Below are 17,556 nucleotides of genomic sequence, written 5' to 3' on the forward strand. Positions count from 1 at the left end.
GGGGCTCATTAGAGGGATGAATCTGGAGTCTGGAAGACCTGAGTTCAAATCCTGCCTCAGCCACAGACCCAAGGCACATCACTTAACCTCTGTTTCCTCTTGTTCAAAATGGGGATAACAACAGCATCTGCAGCCAGGATAAATGGGTTAATTATAAGCACTTTCAAATCTTACAGCGCTTGTGGGATGGTCATTATTATTGTTACTCAGGACCCTAAGCCCCTGCAGCTAGTCAGACCACAGCTAACAGGTGAGCAGAATGCCTCCAGTGATGATGATCCTTTTCAGTGAATTACTTGTCTGTGCAGATTCAAAGTTGGCTAACTTGCTGGGAGTTAGGAACTCCTGCTCCTCTTTGGAGGCAAAGGGTGGCAACACCATGGCACGAAATAACCAGCCCCCATTTCGCTCTAAAGCAAGCTGTTCCCTTGCTACGCCAGCCACAGAAACACAACGGCTGTCCTCTGCTCCCAAGACCAAAGGCAGACGAGTAAGCCTCTGCCCTGCCTCCAAGGCCAGCTGAATGCCAACCACCTTCCATTCCCCTCCTCCCCCACTTTCTACAGAATAGGTGGGAAATTGTATTCATAATTCTTTTGGCTGACAGAGAAATGCTGTCATCCCCTCCATCATGGTTTGTGATAGTGAACTTATGGTCCTTATGCCATGATCATTTCCCAATTGTGTTCTCCTGTGTGGCTAGAGATTATTTCTAGCATTCAGCTAAAAACACACCCCAAAGCTACTGCACTTCATCCTGTTCTCATTCTTGTTTTTATCCGACATTTTCCTTAGAAACAAAACCCGATCTTCATTCATTTCCCCCCAGTGAATGTAGTTTTGCCTTTCCAGAGTTGCTTTATTCTTTTTTTTTTCCCTTCAGGAGAGGGTGGATCTAGGGCAGCCCCTTGCAAGTAATGAGGCAGACAAGAAACTAGATTTTTTTCTAGACTTCTAGAACCTAGAATCTAGAATGCAGGTGTTGGGGATGAAGGTAAGCGCAAGATCCACCTACCTATGGAAAGTCTGGACCCTCTCAAAAGATTATTGGTGTCAAAGTATGGTACACCACACTTTAATTTTAGACTCGGGTAAAGCACTGTGGAAGGTATTCAGGAAAGAGGGCAACTGTTGCCTGACAAAGCAGAGCCTTCCTGGGTCCCAAGAGACAAGGACATGGATCAAAGCATCACAAAGCATCTAGGTAGCATCAGAAGGGGCTGCAACTCCCCAGATCTTTAGAGAGCAAAAGGAGAGTTCCTAGGTTTTGCCACACTCTAGGAGAGGAAAGCCCTAGTCCTGGAGGAACAACAAAGGACAAGTCACGATTTGGAGAAGCAAAAACACCGACTTCACTCTAATGTTCTTATGAATTATCTGGATGGTCCAATGGGAAGGATGAGGACTTTCTCCAATTCCAAAATTATTCTTCCCAAGGCTTTGACTCACTTGTAAAATGACTATTCTACATTTACTCTGACCCTTCCAGCTCTAAATTCTTGATCTCTGTAGACTCAGCTCTTTCCTATCTTCCAGGTAACTTTTTAGCAATGTAGGCAGTTCAGTTGAAAGCACAGGGTTAAAAGCCTTTCAATCCTACCACCCCTTGGCAAAATCTGAGCTGGCCTCTTATATAGCCTTAGGAGATATAGAATGGAGGTACTAAAAGGGGTTTTAGAGTTCATCTAGCTTAGCCTGCCCATTTCACAGATGGGGAAACTGAGCCCAAAAAAGGCTATGTGGTCTGAGCTAGTGAGCAAGTTTTCATAGAGAATATGTAATTGAACAGAGACATTTAAAGACAAATTCTTTAAAAATAAGTTTATTGTAACTAAACAATATAAAATCTGACATGTTTTAAAACATTCTTGCAAAAGAAGTAAACCCTATCCCCATCCCCACCCCACCCCCTCTTGTTTCAGCTGATATATAGGACGAGAGCCACAACAACAACAAAATAATCGGCTTGTATTCGGTCAAACTCCGAGCACTCCCCAACTTTGGAGAAATCAACAGCCTTCCGGGACAGCTCTTACACTCCTCCTCCATTCTGTCTATTCAACAATCGGACAGACAGGGCTGCCTCCAAATGGGAGACGTCCCGGGATGCTAAAAAGTTTGACGACGAAACCGCAGAAGTTGAGAGAAATAGGAGACGGGAAACCAACACTTAAAAAACCAACGCAGGGCAATATCACTATGTACATTTAGCCTTTGGCATATGTTCCACCAAGTCCCTCCCCTTTCTATACACGACTCACGTCAATGTCCTTTGGCCATCCATTCCTGTCCCGACACAGATGGTCCACGGCCAATTCCAAAATGAGGTAGATGGGCTGTTTGATGACACCCGACTGATGTTCCCACGTGGGTGACAGGAAACATGCATCAAACTGGCCCAGAAATTGGCACAGCTTTCTAGGAGCCAAGGAGGTGCTGCCTTTGGCACCGTCTTCTGCCGCATCACCCCCGGGAGACATGAGTGAGACCACGTGACACACTGAGGACTGGGGGGGAGGCTGTGCGGTAGAGTTTGTTTCTGATAAGAAAAGTAGAACAAAGTTTGTAAAAGCATGAAATGTGCTTCGAATGGTGGGAGAGTCTTTGACTTGCCTCTCACACAGCCCTAAGCGCAGACTTCTTCCCACCCATAAAGAGAAAGGTTTGACACGTGACTTCTCCACCTCGGGGCCCCCGGCTTCTTTTTAATCCACGGCTGATGAGAAGAGCAGAGGAAGGAACCGATGCATCGTGCTTCGAGACGCAGCAGCTTAGTCTAGGAAACGCTCATTTAAACATGCTCTGGAGTGTCTTAATCGTTCAATGAAGAATGGTTACCATGAAAGCATGCAAATGGACATCAGATGCAGGTCCTGGAGGCTGGATATCAGAGAAAAGGATGGGAATCAGCAACCCCAGAAGGGACTGCTTGTGGATTAGCAAAGGGCCTCAACAGATTAGAATAAATCTTAAAATGCCATAAACCGGCTAGGTCAGGGGAGATACGCACTTAGACCGCCGATAGGTTAAAAACCCTGAGTAAGCAATTAGCTGATTAGATACTGAGCTCACGTCTGTACAGTGAGTGCGCAGCATGGGCTTTTATTGCCCATCCACCGCAAAGGTTCTTAACCTGGGGCCAGGAACTTGTTTTTGAATCTCTCGATAACTGGATTCTATATAATTGGCTTTCTTGGTAATTCTATAGGCTTTAACCAGACTGCCAAAGGGGTTCACAGCCCAAAATACCATTGAGAGCTCGAGGTCTCCAGGGTCCCAGTTAACGATCATTGTCTACGACCAATTCGGAATCTCTAAGATTGTAAATAGTAATCAAAACACCAGTGGATCTTAGTCGCCTTCTCTGTAAAATGAGGGAGTTGGATAAGATAACCTCCAAGTTTCATCCCTGCTTATACTCCGTTTGCTTCATTTAAAATAAGGAATAATACTGGGGGTGGGCTGGGGGGAGGAACCCTCAATTACTCCAAGTGGCTGTAAAAACTGACGATTAGTATTTAAAGAGATGGCTTTGGGATATCTTTCAGAAAGCCACATAAATGGCGTGTATGATGATGATGCAATTGTGGTCTGTTGCTTGGGAGAGCCCATGTTCATCCAAGTTGCTTTCTTTCTTCCATGAGCGCTCCCAGTGGTAGGAATCACAATATGGTACCAACACAAGGTTCCCAAAATGCATCTTAGCTGCTTGTGATCCGATGAGAACCTGCCCTCCTTCTGAAGAGAGCTCTCCATGCCATTCTGGATTGGTCCCATCCTTGCACCAGAAAGGTTGCTTTTCACTTCAACTAGCATGGGGAAACCTCAACAAGGGAGCATGGCCTTTACCCCTGGTTCTAAGTGATTCATTTTTCTCCATCACTCAAGACTCTGCATTGAACATTGCTAGTTCAGGGTTAGCACATGCTAGAAATGTGACTGTTTACAGAATTTTGTTATAACCTTCAGAGTTAAACCAATGGACCAAGAAAGGGCGCAAGTGGTTCCACTGACTTTTGGTAATCCCTTGGGAGAGAGCTGGCAAGGCATGTGAGAAAATGAGTTTTAATTTTCTCAACACCTCTTGAATGTAACTATCAATGGCATTACCTAGGGATCCAACCTATTTACCAGATGTGGCTTTGAATGACTTCTGGGTATTTCTAATAATAAAGCCCACCTTTCAGGGACTACTGAAGACATAAGAATTGGTTGCAAGTGGTAAAGATTTTGAAGAGTTCTTGCAATATTTTGAGAAATGGTAGTTCGGATAAAACAAAGGTATGGCTGCCCCCCAATAGTGGCTTTGGACAGCCATGACCCACAATTGTCAAGATGTAATGATGGTTTTTAGTCATCAATCTATTAACATGACATTCTCAAAATAAGGAAATAGAAGCCAAGTCCAAGATGATTATTACACTAACCTGAATGTATAAACTCTAACATGTTTGTGAAAAATGAATCACACAACATTTAATGAGACTTATCAGTCATGTGAACTGGTAAAAGGTAGTCTAGGAAACTGAAGCTTGGTCAGAGGTCCGAGAAGTCTTGTGGGGTGGGTGGGGAGAGGGAGATCCAGCAGAGTTGGTTCTTTTCTGGTAACTAATGGACCAGACGATATTCTGGTACTGACTTCTCTCACTCTCTTTCAGGTATAGCCTCTTTAAACAGCTAGAGAAAGTTGATTCTTCCCCAATGAAAATTGAAAATTTAAGAATGAAACTTTAGAGATTCTTCGATATGTTTTTTAAAAAGATAAAAGAGAAGATGGATCTGAAGTTGGACCCAACTTTGGGTGTTTCTAAAGATTATTCATCTTCATTCAGGGCATGCTGGTCCTCAGCTAACTCTCATTTGTGCTAGGGAGGAAAACAGATCCCAGGTTTAGAGCTAGGAAGGACTTCTGAGATAACTTAGCTCAACTTTCTCCTTTTACATATGAGGAAACTGAGACAGCCAGAGGATGAGTGACCTGCTCAGGGTCACACAGCTAGTAAGTTGGTTGGGCCAGAGCCTGAATTCATCTGAACTCTGAAATTCTGTCCCAGGCCTACCCCTGCAACCTCAGGTGCCTCCTTCCATGGGTGGGTGTGTCTATTTCCACCATTTTGTAGAGGATGTGAAGGAGACTTAGAAAGGGATATGACTGTATTCAAAGTCTTCGGGGTTCACATCAAGCCTCCTCCACTTAGACCAAAAATGGGGCCAGGTGCGCCTTAGCACCAAGTGTCCAAACAACTGATCAAGCATCTCCTTCAGGGTCTGCCCTGCCATCCCCGCCCCAGCAAAGTGGGAATGGACCTGAGAATGGGCTGAAACTGGGAGCTTGTAGAGCATTTCCTTGACTCCTCCATCTTCCCTATAGAACCAAATAAGTTTCCGCTTTCAGGAAGGGAGAATGAGAAATCTGAGATTTCCCTCATGGGGGAAAAGCCTGGATGAGCAGCCCAAATTCTTGTCATCGTTCCCCTCTCCAGGCCTTTGGCCCCTTTTGATCTCCACCAGGACAGTGTGAAACAGATGGTTCTTCAGGTCTGAAGCTGGTGAACCAGACGTTTCCAACACCAAACACCAAATGTTTTCCATGCCTGTTGTCTCTGTCATCCCTAAAATGCCTGCAGGTTCTTTTCAGCATCTTAGTGGTTTTACCAGGAACTCTTGTTCACACAGGGGAGCAGGGCCAGAGTTCCTTCTGTTGAACCTAAATGCATGTCTGTTTGTTAGGAGCAAGACACAATCTCCCCCGCCCCCCTCACTAGGGTTTGTGTCTTGGGGGAGGCTTCTGTTTCCCTGGGAGGGCCATTCTGGGAGCTGCGAGGTCACTGTCCCCAAGCTACCTTTTGGATGCTCACTCACATGCAAACCTGATGGGGAAAGCACAAATGGTGGAGCATGTGCTCAGTAATTAGCCTTTGAGAGAAGGCCTACTCCCCATGGTCTCCATCATGGATGCCCATCAGAAGCATCCAGGGCTTTGCTTTAAACCCTGGCACAAAACAGAGGCTGACATACTTGCTCCTTTGGCTTGAAGACACGTTGAAGAGGATACAGGCAGCTGGAGGATCTGCTCTTGGAAGGGGTCAGGCTGTCCAACCAAAGACACTCCCATGCCAACTCAATCAACAGGGTCTGAAGTGAAGGTTCCCTGGTTCTTCCGGAAGCATGGACTTCTAGTTGGCACCCTGGTCTGGGTTGGCTGTCCAGACCCTCAGGCTCCATTTTCCTCAGTTTCTTCAGCAATATGTGGACAGAGTGCCTACATTAACCAATGCTTGTGAAGACTTCTGTCATGAGAGTGTGACATAAAGGTGAGTTGTGATTACTGGGGTCACTCTCTGACCTCCCCTCCAATGGACCATGTTGGTTCTGTGATCTTGAAAGGAAGGGGCTGTCCTCCAGGGTTCTCGAGCACTGGACACACAGAGAACCCTCTGGGCAGTAGCCAAGAGGTAGAAAACCTCTTTTGAGAATGTCCACAGAGAAGATAAAATAATAGTAATGAACAAGGCGGATGGAGCTCTGTTTGCAGGTCTCCAATCATCTCAAACGTGCTGTCAGCTGAACAATTCAGAGGAGGTGCAAAAAGCCCTTGTGGATGCTAATCCTTGTCACAGAACTCTTGCCTAGTTAAGCCTCTGAGATGAAGACGCCGAGGGCAGGGCTCCCCGCATACGCTCAACCTGATTCGTCTGAGTTAAGAGCACACGTTGGGGCTCCCTAATGATCCGGCGCCGACGGGCCCTCAGAACTGGGACATAGCACCTTGGTCTCTACACACGACACGTGGGCACTGGGAGCACTGACATACAAAGGGGGAGGATCTGCCTGCCCCCCACAATCTGGGGTGGGACCAGAGGACAGAGCCAGCAGGAAAAGGGGGAAAAGGAGGAGGCTGACGGAAACGAGCCTGGGAAAGCCCAGATCAGAGCCAGCTTCAATCCCTGAAGTTGTGAGGAGGCACCGTCCACGGCGGTCAGACCACTTCATCAGACTCTAGACCATGGGCTTCATACAGGTTGTCCAGGATGTCCAGCTGCTTCTCCATGGCAGGCAGGTAAAGATTCAGGTCCCTCTGCATCCCGAGGCTAAACGCCTCTTTGTGATGGTCACCTTCCCTAATGGTTAGCGCTGCCACAAAATCTTCATAGGATGGAGCTGCCCTTAGTGCCAGCTGGAAGGTAAAGGGGAGTCATGAACATCAGAGCCCTCTTAGGGGTGCACACACACAGACACAAACACAAGCACTGACATGCACACACAGAGCCCTCACACTCATGTGTACACACACACCATACTCTGCAGGACAATTTTCTCATCTCTCTTCCCCTTTCCCCAAAGCACACAACCACATTTTCTGTTGGGAAGGGAAAATCAGGGATCTGAGAATTCAGGCAGGGAAAGAGGCCCAGTGCCCCCTGTCCAGGCCCCTTCATCCTATTTGCTCAGGAATCATTTAAACCAAGGGCTGATCCTACCTCCTCCTCCCTAGGGGCCCCCTCTAGGGATGTTTATACGGAAGATAAATATATACACCAGATTACAAAGGAAACCAAATGTATTAAAATGTCGCTATCATAATATGGAGGACCCCCCCCCCAAGTTTACAGATCCCAGGTTAAGAACCTCTGATTTCACCCCTTTTGACAGCTGGAGGTTGGAGTCCCAGCTCTTGATTTCTGGGCTTCTGAAATCACAGCAGCCCAAGTCTTAGAATGACTGTAAGAGAACGCCAAGGCTCCTGTCATTTAGTGAGCTACAAGGGAGGGATCAGGGATCACTGTCCAACCCTCTGCTTTTACACAGGAGTAAACCGAGGCCCAGAGCAGAGACTCGATTGGAGGATGGGTGCTTGGACTCAATTGTGCTGCTATCCCTGGACATGGACTCTTTCCACTGTCCCAACGGTAGGATAATTCTTAAGTCTCTCTTTCAGGGAAGGGCTCTGGGCCTCAGAATCCTTATCTGTAAAATGGGAGAGATAACGAGTCCCTACACCACAAGTATTCAGAGCCCGAGGTCCTTGGATCCCAGGGGGCCGGGGAGGGGGAAGTCTGTGATGGGAAAAAACTCCGCCTTTATGTCCACGTCCTCGGTTTCCTAGGTCCTCCTACGTATTCTATTTTGTGCTTTTAGAAACCTGATTCTAAGTCCACTGCTCTACCCAGACTGACCCCAGCACACACAAGACCCCTGGTCTAGACCGTTCACACAGAAGGAATGCAAAGCCAGAGCTTGGAATGCTCCTCCAGCTTCACCCAGGTAGTATCTAAGACTGGATTGGAACCCAGGTCCTGGTTCTGAACCCAGGGCTCTTTTTGCCTTCAGGGCTGTGTGTGGGTACAAATGGCACGTTACTCAAGAGAACCAGAGATTTAAAGTGGAGAGGGGCCTTCAAGACCCCCAAGTCCAGCTCCTAATTTTAGAGATGGGAAACAGACCCAGAGGGGTCAAGGCAGGATTAAAATTCAGGTCTTCTGGACTCATGAAGTTCCAAGTTAGAACTAAACCAGTAACCTAAGAGCACAAGGCATCGTGACTATGCTCTGTGTGTTGGTGATCATCATCCTGTTTCGGTGGTCCATGAAAATGGTTAACTTTGACAGGGTTACAGATTCAGAGCTGGAAGCCCATCGAGGCCAGGAGGAACCTGAGGTAGACACAGATCAAGTGACTTGCCCAGGGTCACATAGCTATTACTTGTCAGGGGCAGGATTTGAATCTGGGTCTTTCTGGCATCAAAGCCTTCAACGTCTTCAAATCCAAAGCGGCTTCTCCACACCCTCTTCCCAGAAGGCTGCTTAAGATGCTCAAGTCAGTCCACTCTGTGGATAAGGCAAGAATGGCCGAGCTGGAGTCACCGGAGCTGGCTGTGGCTGCGCCATCTTCCTCTGGGGCTCTCTGTGGGTCTTGGCCGCTGCCCTGGCATCCGATGGGTGGATAGGCCCAGGAGAAGCCCTCGAGGAGGCGCCCAGGCCTTGTGTTCCTGCTGAGTGCTCTGGGTCAAGGGGCGCCCGTAGTTGGTCAGGAAAACCCCAGGATCAGGTTTGGGGCTGGGGAAGTCCGTCCACATGGAAGGACACCGGCCGGGAGGCCCTCAGAACTGAAGCTGGAGGCTGCCACCCGGGTCCAAGTCCGCCACCTTACGGAGGAGGAGACTCAGCCAGGGCCAGTATCGAGGGGACAGTTCTAGACTCCAAGAGCTGGCGCTGCCTCTGGCAAAAGCACTTCCATGTGTCCAGATCAGAGCTGACCCCTCTAAGACCAGGAGCCTCCGAGCCTGGACCGCGCACAGGCGCCGGAGAAGCAGGACCCAGACGGACTTCCCACACTGCCCGCTTCTCTGAGGCTGCTGCAGGGGCGCTGCCGGTCAGCAGAGGGAGCTCCTGGCCTGCCGGCCCGGTTCCTTCCCTCCTCCGGGGCCCATCAGAGCGGCGGGCGGTGGCAGCTCAGGCCGCAGACCCTCGCTCCTCGCCTCCTCCCTCTCCGGATCCCCCAGTCGCACAGCGCCAGGGACGAAGGAAGGAGCCCAGGCTCACCTCTCCGGAGCCCATCTCACACATTTTGGGGATGAGGAAACTGAGGCCCGACAAGTATGCCGGCGAGCGTCCGGACTCGCGGAGGTCCCGTCCCGACCCGTGCGGCTGGGCCTGGGTCCTGCTGCCTCCCCGCGGCTCCGTTTCCTCATCTAAATAATGAGGGGGTCGGGCCGGACGAGCCCCGAGATCCAGCCATGGCTCAAAGTCCCCCTCACAGGGCAGGGGCCTGAGGAGCGAGAGTCTCCTACGCGCCGGGCTTGGAGGAGGGAATTGCGGGGCCTCGAATAGGCCCAGGGCTTCCGGAAGCCGACCATAGGAAGGATGGGCGTGTCTCCTGTCAACTGGAGTGAGGTGTCTGGTGCGCATGCGCCTGCCACTGCGCCCCGCCCCTTTCTGATGAGCTACGGCTAGGGGGCAGTAAGGAGCCCGGAGCAGGAAGGCCCAGCGCCCCAAGCAGGCATCCCTCCTGGTCCCCCAGCTCCCTCGGCCATCCTCTTGGGTCCTCTCGGCTTCAATCCAGCTCCGGATCCAAGGGACCGGGCTCTTTGGCCTCTCTGGGAGGCACCGCTGTGCCTGGCCTCTGGGCAGCGGCCTGAGGCTGTAAGTGGGCAAGAAGCCTCGATTTGTTTGGATGAGAGGAGTTTCCCCATTGGGAGCTCCCCCACCCCCCATCCAGAGGTGGCAGCTCAGGGCCTCACGGACCTGAGTTCAAAGCCAGCTTCAGACCCAAGCCGTGTGACCCTGGGCAAGTCACTTAACCTGTCTGCCTGGGGGGGGGGGGGTTCACCTCCCCAGCAGGCTCAGGGGGCAGGTAGGCTGCGCCCTTCTACAAGGCTTCTTTCCTCCTCTCCTTCGAACCCAGGAAAAAGCAACAGGGGCTCCATCCCATTCCTCCCACCGTGCACTCTCGGGGCCTACCTGGCCAGGGCAGCGTCTACACTGGCACGTCTACCCGAGGGCCTCTCCAGTGTGGAAGGGAGAAGGGAGGAAATTGGACTCGGGCACAGGTGCAGGGAAGAGAGCCGACTCCAGGGCTCACGGCCTGGGGCTGGAGGGGGGTGTCCCCGGGACTCCGCTGGCTCTGCCTCCTGGTCAGTCAAAGGGCTGTGATTGGGCCCTAGCTGAACACTGGACAGAAGAGGCCAAAGACTGCATCTGCCTGAGGTGACAGCCCGGGCCGGACAGGGCAGGAAGGGCCCCTTTCCTCAGACTTGGGTTCGAATCCTGCCTCCAGCACTTGTTGGCCGGGTGAGCACCTTGTCTAAGCCTCAGTTCCGTCATCTGTGGAATGGCACCTGCCTCTCAGGCATCCCTCGTGTGCAGAGGGCTGGGCAGGCCGTCAGAGCGCCCCAGACGTGGGCCAAATCCCGCCGGCTGAGAAATGGCTTTTAGCCACCTGGGCTAGTGCCAAGGACAGGGGCCGCCAGCGGGTTCTGATCCAGGCTCCCTGTAGCTCCGGGGACTTTGCTTGCTTTCCCGCGCCTCAGTTTCCCCATCTGTTAAACGAGGGGGTGGAGCTACCTCCAAGGCCCCCAAGGAGCGGCCTGGGGCAGCCACAAGGGATCAATTCTCCAGACTCACCGCAAAGACTCCTCGGACCACCCATCCGTGGTGCTGCCGCAGGGTCTTGCCATAGGCATTATCTGTAAGAGAAGAGACAGGACCAGCTAAGGCTCCGCCCCCAGGACCCGACATCCCCTGCGGCCACAAGCCAGGCTCACAAGCCCCCAGGAAAAGCCCCTCCCTGAGGGGAGGAGGCGTGGCCCCACCCCAGCCCCGCCTCCTCACCGGAGGCAGCGGAGGTGGGGTGCAGGTGGGGGAGGGGCCTCAAAGTGGGACAAAGTTGTGGTTCAAACGGGAAAGACATGGGGAACACTCTGTAGAGCTCGTCTCAAGCACTTTCCATGCGGTCCTGAGGTCTGGGTCTCCCCCTTCCCTTCTCTACTGTCCAGCCCGCTGTCTCACCCTCATTTCTTGGGGAAAACGTGTCCTTCATGGCTAGTGGGGGCGGGGCGGGAGAGGCAGGGAGGCTCCGCTGGCACAAACGCCCCCAAGACTCATGTCTGGGGCCAGAACAGCAGAGGGGAGGCCTCCAGGAATAAAAGAGAGGCTGCCACGGGTGAATGCTGGCATCCCCTCTGGGGACCTTTCAGAGAGGGCAGATCCGGTTAGGAAAGGGAGAACCGGCTGAAGGATCTGGGATTTTCAGGGACATCCCAGAACTTGACCAGAAAAGCAGGAAATCCGCTCCTTTGCTCCTTGGAATAGGATTAAATGTAATCCTGGGCAGTGAGGTGCTCTGTGGATAGAGCACCAGGTCTAGAAAAGGGATGTCCTGGGTTCAAATCTAGCCTCTGACACTTCTAGCTGTGTGACTCTGGTCAAGTCAATTGCCCCCATTGCTTAGCCCAGTGATGGTGAACCTATGGCATGGGTGCCATAGATGGCATGCAGAACCTCTCTGTGGACACATAGCCACCCTCCCCATCCCCACAGGTCCTTTGTAGAAAGGCAGAGAGGTACTCCCTTGGAGCTGCTCTCTCCCCCTCTCCCCACCTCTGCCCAGTAGCCCAATGGGGGTACACATCTGGTAAGGTGGACGTGGGCAGCTCATAGGAGGCAGAGCTGGAGAGGGGTGGAGCCCTGGGACCTCCCCATCCCCTCCTCACTTCTCCTCTCTCTTCCCATCAGCCCAATGGGAGCCCTGGGTGGGGATACTATGTGGGGGGAGGGGTGGGGCAGTTCATCACTGACCTAGTCCTTACCCCTCCTCTACCTTCACAACTTCTCCTGAACCCAATCCATGGAAGCCCCGGGCAGCTCTCAGCCTAAGCCTCAAGGTGCCCGGTTAGAGGCCATGGGGCAGCCAGGGTGTCTGACACCCATGTTGGCAGCCTGTATCCTCCAAGGGGCATCCCCGGGCTGGCTAAAGTCCATTTCCTGAGTGAGTTCAGGGAGGCCACCCCACTAGCCAACAGGTCTAACAGGGGCCCTTCGACCTCACCCCAAGTCCTGCCTCAAACTATTTGTATATAAATTGCCCTAATCCACCTTAGCCCGGCTCTGCTGGGGGGAGGGGGGAGCACAGGCAAAGCAGGTGCAAGAACGAAGCTTTACGCAGAGGCCAGAATGTGGATGTCCCCAATGAGGAGGAAAAGAGGAGACAGAAGGACTGGAGGGGGGCCAGCAGAGCCAGTGGAAGGAGGTGGGGGCAGAGTATGAGGGGGGAGGGGGGCCCAGTGGGAGGAGAGGTGTGAACTTTAAAAACTACTCCACCCTACTTAGACCATACTTTAGGGGAAGATAAAATTGTAATCTCCTGATTGAACAATGAAGGTGCTTAACTCATACCTTATAGTGAAGCTAGAACTTAATCTAAGGCTATTTTTAGATCTAATACAAAAGGGTGTTAAGTAACTATAAAGGTTAAATTAATCACAAAAAGGTCAAGTAACTCACAAAAGGTGAATTTAACAAAGAAGTGGTAAATAACTCTAAAGATATAATCAAATCAAAGAAGGTGAGAACTAAAGAATGGGCGGTCCTGGAGGAAAGCCTTTAAAGTGATTGGTAGGTGTGAAAATTTAGAGGAGACACAAGGATGAAAATTCTATATATTTGAGATTTTTCGTCCCTCAAGGACTTTCTCTCTCTCTTTCCCTGATTGGTGGTGAAGAGTTAGCTGAGAGCTGCGTGCTGAGCCTTTCCGCATGGGTTCAGTGGTGAGTTTCTGGCTGAATTTTCCTCCTTTACTTTCCAAACTTTATCCTCTCAGAAGCCTCTAATCTTCTTCAGAGACCTAGAGGCAGGGAGTTTAAATTCCCCCTGGCACAGGCCAGGTAGAAGAAATCCTATATCCTTTTTACTCCTCCTTAAATTCCTTCCCTCTATATTAATTAAATTACCATAAATTTCCAGACTGACTTGGGTATTTTTTTTGGCAACCATTTAAATCTAGATTTAAAGTCACAACCTTAAAATTATCTGACAGTCGGGAGCCAACACCATCTCAGCACCTGGCTGGGCACCTCAAAATTAAACTAAAACCAGAAAAGCCTCGGAGGCTCATTGCCAGTCAAAAGGCCTGGGGCACAGGAGCCTTCAGTTACAGCAGAATCGCCAGTGGGTAAACTGAGGAAGGGGAGGCGGGGCTCCCATCTATCACTTCCCCAACTGGAAGGGGGAGGGCTCCAGGTTCTTCCCACCCATGACACAGATTCAATGATCCTAGACCTTTGAAAGCCTCACAGAAGTGAGCAACAAACCCTGTCGGGACACCCGATTCCAGCCCCGCCGGTGGTCTGAGAAGCTCCCACTTACTCAGGGCTGTCTGGATGTCCTTTTCTCCATTCCTCACTTCGGTCAAGAAACCCTTCAGGAACTTGAGCCCCCTGTGGCGGAGAGACGAAGTCTGGTGCTGGGAGCACTCCACACCAGGAGGGCAGGGGCTGTCTGGCTGGGGGGGGGTGTGGGGAGGGGGGGGGCAACAAGGGCGGGTTGGAGCACTGATGTGGCAGCCAGAGCCATGGGAGACCTTGTGGGGAGACGCTGGGGGGAGGGGGGCACACCCGTGCTTAGGAACGTAGGCCCAGCCTGAGGCTGCTTCCTTCCAGGGCTAGGATCCTGGATGGGCCCATCTCTGATGATAGAGAGAAGGGCCAGGAGGCTGCCCCGGCCTAAAGAACCCTGAAAGCTGCTGGGCTCACTTTCAAGTAATCCCTGGGAAATGCAGGTGCAATTATTAGGCACCTGCTACATGCAAAGGGCTGTGGATAAAGTGCTGGGCCTAGAGGCGGGCCTGAATTCAAATCCAGCTACAGATGCTCACTGGCTCTGGGACCCTGGGCGAGTTAATCTCCTGCCTCAGTTTCCCCAACTGTAAAATGGAGAGAATCCTAGCACCTCCCTCCCAGAGAAGGCTCGAATCCAACAAGGCCTGTAAAGCCCAGGCACAGGGTCCGGCACTCTACAAGTGTGAGCCACTGTAGCTGCTGGCCTCGTCCGTTCCTTGCTGAGGCCAGCCTGAAGCACTGAGGGACCCCCCGGGTATCCCAGAGATGCCCAGCAGAGCCGAGGGCTTGAGGGGTGACAGAGAGAGGATCCTGGAGGCCAGGGAGGAGGCTGCCCGCCTCTAACCTCTCCGGGACGGACCCAGCCTTGGGCAGCCTCCAGAGGTCCACCCTGACCATGGAGACGGGACCAGCAGTGTTTGGTCACAAGATCTGGGAGGGGAGACTTGGGCTCTCCCAGGCCCATCGAGGCCACAAGGAACCTGAGGACCTCTCGGCTAGAGAGCCAGCCTGATCCCCTCGTGCTACAGATGAGGAAACTAAGGCCCCGAGGCTGGGGCCGGCCTCCTCCCGGGGGCCCTGGAGGGACACGGTCGATGCCTGTGGAAGAGGGGCCCAGGTTGCCCAGCTCCCACCCCGTAGGGAGGGCCGGCCATACCTCTTGAGCCACAGGAGGGCCTCCGTGGCCGAGTTCCTGACCTGAGCCACGTCGGCGCCCACTTCGTGCAGCACGATCTTCTGGAGCGTCGTGAACTCGGCCTTGTTGGTGATGTACTTCTGATTGACTTTCTGCACGAGGCGGGAGGCCGCCGGGAAATAAGGGACGGGAAGGGCTCGGGTTCAAATCCCACCTCGGCCACCTGCGGACCTCCCGGCCTCGGCGTGTCCGTCTGTAGCCTGAGCCGGGGCTGGGCTACTCGGCGCCACGGGCCTCCGCTCCCCCACTGGGCCCCGGCACCCCCGCCTTCCCCGAGCCCGGGAGCTCCGAGCCAGGCCCAGAGAGGGCGCCAGCCAGGAAGCAGCCCCCTCGGCGGCCCTTTGCTCCGCTCACCTTAATGTTCCCCACGAGGTCCATTTTCACAGGAGCGAAGACGGTCGGGCCAAGCTTGTCTGAAGGAGAGATCAAGCGCGCGTTTGCCTTCCTTCCTGGGCCCAAAGCCCGCCTCCCTCGGCGTGTGGCCGAAGCTGCCGGGGGTCCCCTGGCTGTCCTGCCGGGCTTCCCTGCAGCCATCATCCGGCACCTCCCCTCCCACAGGAAGTCCCTCCCCCTCCTCGTGCCAGCCCGGGGTCCGTGGGTGTCCCTCGTGTCCTGCTAGAACTCGCTCTTTCTCGGCTCTTCCCCTCCCACTGGAAGCCCCTCCAGGGCAGGACTCTAGGCTCGGGGTGCACAGGGCTGGCCTCAGCCCCTCTCGACGGCCTCCAGGGAGCCCCGGAGCCTCCTTCCCTCCCTCCGCCTTGGTTGGCGACGACTGTGTTTGTGGAGAAGCCCCTCTCCGGGCAGAGGGTGGGAGGTGGGGGGGCCAGGGGGCCCCCACCCCGGGAGGGTCTTACCCAGCACCGGCACGACGGCGTAGCACGACTCCAGGAAGGCCTCGGTGGGGATCCCGCTGTCTTCCAGGAGCTCGATGTCGCTAAAGCTGCCGGGGGACAGAGAGGGCAACGGCCACGTCCGCGGGGCTGTAGTGACCGGGGGGAGGGGTGCAGGCGGCCCCCCGCTCTGGTACAGAGGCTGTGGCGAGCTCTGCTGCTGCCTCCCCCAGACAGGACTGACATCAGTTCTGGCCCTTCTCTTCCTGCATTCTGAAGCCACGTCCTGCCCTGCTCCCTCCCTGCCGGCTCGCACTCTGGCTCCTTCCTGTTTCCTGTTCTTTGGCCCTGACAGTCCTGGCCTCAGAGCTTTTCTGGGTCCTTCCCTCCTCACGGAGGAGGACATGGAGGCAGATGGGGTGAAAGGACTGGTCTGGGGCGCCTCTTTTCGGGCCTGGCCCTCTCCACCGCCCCAACAGTACAGCAGGCCCTTTACAAAGAGCGCCCCGCCGGACTCTCGACAACCGGGGAGGGAGAACCCATCCTCATCCTACCTTACAGCTGAGGAGGGAGAGGCAAACGGAGGCCAAGTGACTCGCCCAGGGCCCCACAGCGAGCACGGGTCTGGGGCCGCACTCGAACTCAGATCTTCCCGAGTCCAGGCCTCAGGATGCCCCAGCCCACTCCATCAAGGCTCAGGAGGAACAGGCTGCCCGGGAAAGCTACACGAAGCCGCTCCTGCTGCGAGCATCGACACCACGGAGGCTTTTCTCCGAGGAAGCCCGGGCCCGGGCCGGGGTCGTGCTGGCTCGGGCTCCAACGCCCCACTCGTGCCCGGCCGGGGCGGCGGGCTGGAGGCTCCTCTGGAGGCCTTACTGGGCGGGCACGAGCGGCCAGCGCGGGTCAGGGGAGAAGCCTCGAGGCGGGGACAAGACCCACCTCGTGTTCATGGCGCTGAAGAACGTCTGCACCTCCTCCTCCTGCTGGGCGGCCCCGGGCCCCGGGGGGGGCTCGCGGGGGGGCTCGGCATCTCCGCCTCCCTCGCCCTGGACGTCCTCCCTTTGGCCTGCAGAGGAGAAGGACAGACGCACTGACGGGGGGCTGCCGAGGGCGGACGCCGGGGAGTGGCGGGGGGAGCCATCTTTAGAAGTCTCCCCTCGTAAGAAGAGACTCAAACACCTGCTCAGATCTGGGGCGGCGCTCCCCAGGAGTCTCCCCAATAACGGCCCAGTACTAGAGAGCGTCGCCTCAAGGACCATCAGAGCGGAGGGGGGGGGGGGGCCGAAGTCATCGAGTGCCGCCTCCATTCCATTTTAAAGAGGAGGACCCTAGGGCCAGGCTTGTGTCCGTCTTGGCTCCCCCTGGGGGGTGTCCCCCCGGCCCCCCCAAGATTGGAGGCTGCTTCTCCACGGCCCCCCCAAGATCGGAGGCTGCTTCTCCCCGGCCCCCCAAGATCGGAGGCTGCTTCTCCCCGGCCCCCCAAGATCGGAGGCTGCTTCTTCTCTTGTACCTGCTAAGGGATCGTCCCCATCGTCTGCAGCCGCCACGCTGCGGCCCATCTCGGGCCTCCCACGCGAGGGGCTCTCGTTCCTCATCAGGGCTTCCTCGGAATCACTTCCTTCTGTGTTTAAAGATCCGTTTTCACAGCTGTTCAGTGCGATCTGCCTAAACCCCCCAGTGAAGGACAAGCGTTATTT

The 17,556-nt window shown here is 54.0% G+C and overlaps 2 protein-coding genes across 4 annotated transcripts in view; both read right to left on the minus strand.

Moving 5' to 3' along the window:
• Positions 1-2,480, minus strand: part of MTURN (maturin, neural progenitor differentiation regulator homolog) — a 52,686-nt gene extending 50,206 nt beyond the window's left edge. The window contains exon 1 of the mRNA XM_056800680.1: positions 2,262-2,480. Coding sequence (XP_056656658.1) covers positions 2,262-2,480 — 219 coding nt within the window. The remainder of the gene's footprint in view (positions 1-2,261) is intronic.
• The window catches only part of PLEKHA8 (pleckstrin homology domain containing A8), a 40,393-nt gene continuing 24,645 nt past the window's right edge, over positions 1,809-17,556 (minus strand). The window contains 10 exon segments of one of the 3 annotated variants that reach the window (NM_001199078.1): positions 6,980-7,177; positions 11,124-11,185; positions 13,863-13,933; positions 14,991-15,121; positions 15,384-15,442; positions 15,884-15,969; positions 16,799-16,839; positions 16,912-16,932; positions 16,935-16,946; positions 17,275-17,524. In NM_001199078.1, coding sequence (NP_001186007.1) covers positions 6,980-7,177; positions 11,124-11,185; positions 13,863-13,933; positions 14,991-15,121; positions 15,384-15,442; positions 15,884-15,969; positions 16,799-16,839; positions 16,912-16,932; positions 16,935-16,946; positions 17,275-17,524 — 931 coding nt within the window. 3 annotated transcript variants of the gene reach the window in all.

The sequence above is a fragment of the Monodelphis domestica genome, chromosome 5 (genome assembly GCF_027887165.1).
Source record: "Monodelphis domestica isolate mMonDom1 chromosome 5, mMonDom1.pri, whole genome shotgun sequence".
In the NCBI taxonomy this organism is placed as follows: Eukaryota; Metazoa; Chordata; class Mammalia; order Didelphimorphia; family Didelphidae; genus Monodelphis; species Monodelphis domestica.